Source organism: Bufo gargarizans, chromosome 5 (assembly GCF_014858855.1).
Source record: "Bufo gargarizans isolate SCDJY-AF-19 chromosome 5, ASM1485885v1, whole genome shotgun sequence".
Taxonomy (NCBI): Eukaryota; Metazoa; Chordata; class Amphibia; order Anura; family Bufonidae; genus Bufo; species Bufo gargarizans.
Window position 1 is genome coordinate 105458900 of NC_058084.1, and position 6000 is coordinate 105464899.

Genomic DNA, 6000 nt, shown 5'->3' on the forward strand with positions numbered 1-6000 from the left:
CATTGCTGTGAGGGGAGGGGGCATGTGGCATATTTTGGGGGCCTGAGGGTGCAGATCTGTGTGAGGACCTTAATGGGGTATAAATCTGTGAGGGAGAGCCGGAATCAACAGAATGTAACTGTGTTGTTAGTACATTATTACAAGATTGAGGGGCCCCACTTTTGATTTTGCCCAGGGCCACATTGTTTCTAAAACCAGCCCTGTACGTAATGGTTTATTTAACAAACGTACATATCTATTTGCTGATGTATTTTCAGCCTCTGCTATTTTTAAAATTGAGATCATGTGACTCCTGATCAGACTCCTTGTATCTCTCCTCAGTTCTGTATTGCAAGAGTTACCCTTTCCCTGGCTGAGTGTGAGCATCTGCTGGACTAATGAGTTTGTTAAGTCTGCTACATATTTCCTGAGTTCTGTGTCTGCCTGGTATATGTTTCTTGAGCTCTGTGACCTGCCCTGGTTGTGCAACATGCTTTCATTGAATCTGCTTAGACTCTGTTTGTGTCTGTGCTGGAGCTTTACCTCTCAGGTCTCCCTGTTTTGTGGGGTACTAGCTCTCCTTGGGGAGAGATCGTCTTAATCGGCGTGAGGAGACTTATAGGCCATACATCCTCCTCTAGAATTCAGGGAAGATAGGGATGCAAATGAGCTCTTAACAAGTTCTGCCTCTAATCCACCAGATGTAAGGCAGCTGTCCAATAAATCAATGTTCAGCTCTTTCAATAAGACTTGAGACATGACTCGGATATTAAATAAGCCAGCACCTCATCTGCAGACAGCTGCTTTGGGGTGATTGCCCCTCATCAGTGCAGATCAGAGAGTACTGGTTAACTGGTTGAGAGGCCTAAGTCAGGATTTGGGGTGTACTATCTCTCCTTGGGTAGAGAGCACCTTAATTGGCGTGAGGAGACTTATAGGGCATTCAAGCCAGTACTCTCTTCTCTGCACAGATGAGGGGCAATCACCCCGAAGCAGCTGTCTGCAGATGAGGTGCTGGCTTATTAAATATCTGAGTCATGTCTCAAGGCTTATTTAAAGAGCTGAACATTGGCTTATAGGACAGCTGCCTTATATCTGGTGGCATTAGAGGCAGAGCTTGTTAAGAGCTCATTTGCATCCCTATCTTCCCTGTTTTGACTAATGCCTGTATTATGTGTTTCCTTTTGATTTACCTGTACTCTGTCTATCCTGTGCTTCTGGTGCCTTGCACCAGTGTCTCTGACCTAGGTGTGTCAGCTGCTAACTACACCAGGACTATTCCAGGGATGTAGCAGTCTGGTTGGCTAAACCACAGGGAAGTCCACATCCCTGTACTGGGGTTAAACACTGAAAACCATGGAGGTGCCAGAATAATATCATTAGAGTTAGCCTTACGCCAAACTGGTTAGATGGCATAGTGATTTCACAACCATTGTCCATACACCCGTCTGTAACACAAGTTCACTTATGAAAAGGGGAAACAAAATATTTTTTTCTGGGAGTTCCTCTTTGAAGGGATTTTTCCACAAAAAATATTCTACATTTTTCAAACCAACTCCTGGATCTGAATACTACAGCAAGTAACAAATGTAGTATAGTCACTGAATTATTCAACAAAATTTATCTTTATAGCACAATCTGCTTTTTATTTTTACTATTTCTAATTCCTATGTCCATCTCAGTAACAATGGTGGCAGATCGTATGCTTAACTATGGCTCCATACAAACATACAAACTCCACCTCTCCACCTGTTGCTGATGGAGAGGGATGGTGACTTTGGACCCCTATACAAATGATCACTGGTGTTGCGGTTCCCTTATCCATTCTGAGCCTTCTGAGGACAGGTCATCAATAGCTAAGTCAAAAAACAAACAAAAAACTTTAATTTTAAAGAAGCACTACCACAAAATGTTTTATTCTTTGAGCCTTAAGAAAGGTAGATGTAAATTGTAGTAAAAGTAATATTTTAAAGGGCGCATTCACACGACTGTAGTGTTTTGCTGTTCGCAAATTGCGGATCCGCAAAACACGGACAATTGGCCCATGTACTTTCCACATTTTGCGGACCTCACATGACCACCAGTTTCATCGAAAATGCCTATCCTTGTCCAAAATTGTGGAACGGACGCAGACTCATTCTATGGTCATATGGTGACGGTATTTGTCAGTTATCCTCTCCCTTTTGGTCCTCAGCTGTGTCATATGACCAACACTCTGACTATCAAGCGGACACAGCGTCTTATGTGTGGACAAAAAGTCATGTTTCTCTATTCATTGCTATGAGACTGACATTGAAGCTTTCATAGGAATGAATAGAAACATTGATTTCCAGTCCACAAACAAGATGCTGTGTCATTTGGAGAGTCAGAGTGCTGGTCACATGACACAGCTGAGGACCAGAAGGGAGGTTATAACTCACAACTACAGCCACCAGTAAAATTACCTTCACTACAGTACATCATGTACTTTTCTAACTGACTAGAGAATAAAAAATTTTGTTTTAGAGGAAGGTAGTAAATAAAAGCAGACAGTACACATTATTATGGCTGAAAATAAATATTTGTATTGAAAAGCTTACGATGCTCCGTGCAGTTGTCTCAGGAGATGAATCACTTTATCCCGTCCTGCAGCCATTATATTTTATAGACAGGGCTAATATGAAGACTCTACCTGGATGTCATATAAACCTAAAGAAAATATAAGCCACAAAATATGAAAAATATGAAAAACATTATTAGTGAACACTGCGTTGAAAATGACAATACATAATATAAGGATAAGAAGCAGAAAGGGCGTCATCACTGGTAGCCCACACCAGGAATACAGTAATGGTCATCAGTATTACCACCTCAGACATTGGGGGCATATCGCTAAGCTATGCCCCCAATGTCTGATAAGTGCGGGTCCCACGTCTGAGACTTGTACCTGTACTTAGAAGAGAGCCAGCAAAGTCCCAGAGGGTGCACCATGCATGTGCAGTTGCCCTCCATTCATTTTATAGGAGTGCCGAAAATAACTAAGCACTGGCTCGGATATTTCTGTCAGCCCCATAGAAGTAAATAGAGCAGTGGCCCCCTATTCATTTCATGGGGACTTCCGGTGCTCCCATAGGAATGAACGGAGGGCAGCCACACATGCGTGGTGCACCCTCTGGGACCTTTCCAGCTCCGTTCTAAGTATAGGTTCTATAGGGACTCGCACCGATCAGACATTGGGGGCATATCCTAGTGATATGCCCCCAATTTCTGAGATGGTACAAGCCCTTTAATAATTGGCAGGGTGGCTGGAAGTATACAGGGTATAATGGTAAAAAAACAAGTGGAACATCTTCCCCCAGACACCAATCTATATTTTATAGTTTTCTTCCTGCTGATTCTTGGCATATTTGGTGGGTTGCAGCCGGATCTCCGCAAGTCTCTATTATAGTTAATGGGGACGTTCAGGCTTTGGCAATGCCGGAATGCAGAGAGATCTGGCAGGCTGTTCCCTGCAGGAACAACCTGCTGGATCCTAATTGCTACTGTGAAGCTAGCCTAAGTTGACTATACACTTTCAATAGCTGTTTGCTGAATGTTTGGTCAGCTGACAGCTATACCTCCCTACTACCTGCTGCCAGACTCCGCTGGTGGTACCAGTACGGAAGGATCAGGTGTTGAAATTCAATTTGCCCAATCCCAGACAATGTTGGGGAGAGTTGGGAGGTCTCCATACCCATTTATCTGAGTTTACAGAGCTAGTCATGCAAATGATGCCCCTGAACTCATCCTGATGATAGTTGTCACTGCACCAGAACAACATAGGGGGTCATTTACTATCAGATATACGCCAGTTTTCTGGCGTATATCTGTCGCAGATTGCACCACAATCTGTGACTATTCCCCGCTCATGCCAGGTCTAAAAAAGGGGGGAGTGGCGGCAGGGGTGCACCTAGCCTTTCTGCTGCCTGAGGCGGAAACTGAAACGGCGCCCCCCCCATGCCAATTTCTTAACCTAATCCCTTTGCCACAATGAAAGCGCTCATTGCCCATGGCCCTTCTGCTGCCCCCCTCTTGCCTCTTCCTGGTGCTGCCTGAGGCTCATTGGTGGTGCACTCCAGTAACACACTTATCACTTCCATGGTACTGCATTGCTCTCTGTACTAACAAAAATGTACATTGCAGCCACAAAAATGGACAGTCAGAGATCAGCACTGAGGAAGACAAGTCCAACTCAAAAATATCACAGATGTGTTACATTCTGGACAGTGCCAGTACTCCAGGACACTCTCAGCGAATCCTGGACACTTGCCATAGAGTTGTGTAGCGAACAGGCACATGACAGCTCTGCCCCTAAACCTCATTGTGGCTAGGTGTTACACTAGACTGTGCATGTCAGGTAAAGAGACAATCTCTAACAATTGGAATTGATATATTCCAGGGATCCTCAACCTCCAGCTGTTGTAAAACTAAAACTCCCACCATGCCCTTCTGTAGTCTGATAGCTGTCCGGGAATGATGGGAGTTGTAGTTTTGCAACAGCTGGAGGGCCGCAGGTTGAGCATGCCTGATATCCTTAGCTAGAACCCTCATGCAGGTGATCTGCTGCCAAGTGCCCACCCAGAACATACTGCTATACTACACTTTCTCATATACGGTAGTTTCCTTTGTCCAGTCCTTGCTGTAGTTTGTGTACATATCTGGTGTAATAATATTTAGTAAACAATGTTACATTGTAGCAGATTCCATTGTATCAGAGAATAGGAGACAATGCCAAGAGGAATACCTGCAACAAGTTGTGACAAGTCAGCAGATCCGGTTTTCTCCTCTGCCTGCTTCACTGGAAAGCAGTGTCTTTCCCAGCATTCAGTGCTGGTGTTTTCTCATAGGCAGTAATGTGATCTCTTGTACACTCCTCCTTCTCTAGGTCACTACAGGGACAAAACAGTGCCAGCAACATACTGCACATTCCCTATGCATACTGATGTATCTTCAGTATGCTCGGGTGACTGTAGGAGCAAGAAACAATGAGACAGATATGCCACATTCAATGACAAAAGAGCACTGTGCAAACTGATGATACAGTCATTTTAGTTAAAACATTCAGCTACAAAAATTGCCTAAAAATGAGTTACATTTCTATGGGCAAAACCTGCAACGGATGCTGAAGATTTGTTTCTACTGCATGTGAATAGGGTGTTCTGCCCCATTAGCTCACATTTAGTAGCGTGGCTGCACTTGAAATCCTGAATTTGTGCCAAAGGTTGGCACATTTTTGCCACTGTTTGCTGCACTTGATTTTAGATCTGGACAATCACAATACATTAGTAAGTGCCTTGTATTAACTTTCTCTACATGATAAATGCCATTTGCTGAACTGAGACAACACACTAATGTTCTTGTACTAAATAATCCAAAGAGATTTTTCAAATAGGCGTACAGTAGAACATGCATATATCAAGGGGAGAAAAACAGAACTGGATCGCACATCCACAATGCTATGCTTAGATCGAATTAACCCCTTAGGGACGCATGACGTACCGGTACGGCATGTTTTCCGAGTCCTTAAGGACCCATGACGTACCGGTACGTCATGAGTTTAATATGAGATTGAGGCGCTGCGGGGGTTAATCCGAACAGGATGACGGCTGAAATCATTGTGACCCCCCCCCCCCCCGTATCGGCGATCGCAGCAAACCGCAGGTCAATTCAGACCTGCGGTTTGCTGCGCTTTCTGCCGATTCTGATCCCCAAACTGCAGCGGGTGGTGCAGGGGGGGTGTTGCAGGCGGTGCGGGAGGCAGGTGATGCGGCAGGCAGGATCGCGATCCCCCGCCCGCCTCCTCTTGAATAATCATTGGTGTCCAGTGGTATACCATAGTGTCAGCACATTGCTGACACTCTGGTATAAACGGCTGACATCTGTGCCGCGATGTCAGCCGTTTAACCCTTTCCATACCGCGGTCCATACGGACCGCTGTATTGAAAAAGTTAACAGTAAGAGGGGGCTCCCTGCCTCTCCCATCGGGGGGCTGCTGTGCCTTTG

At 44.8% G+C, this 6000-nt stretch overlaps 1 protein-coding gene across 1 annotated transcript in view; it reads right to left on the bottom strand.

Annotated features, from left to right (window-relative positions):
* Nucleotides 1-4826, bottom strand: part of ADHFE1 (alcohol dehydrogenase iron containing 1) — a 53290-nt gene extending 48464 nt beyond the window's left edge. The window contains exons 1-2 of the mRNA XM_044294835.1: nucleotides 4742-4826; nucleotides 2559-2667 (exon numbers count right to left, since the gene is read on the bottom strand). Coding sequence (XP_044150770.1) covers nucleotides 2559-2614 — 56 coding nt within the window. The 5' untranslated portion in view covers nucleotides 2615-2667; nucleotides 4742-4826. The remainder of the gene's footprint in view (nucleotides 1-2558; nucleotides 2668-4741) is intronic.
* Between the last annotated feature and the right edge of the window lie 1174 nt (nucleotides 4827-6000).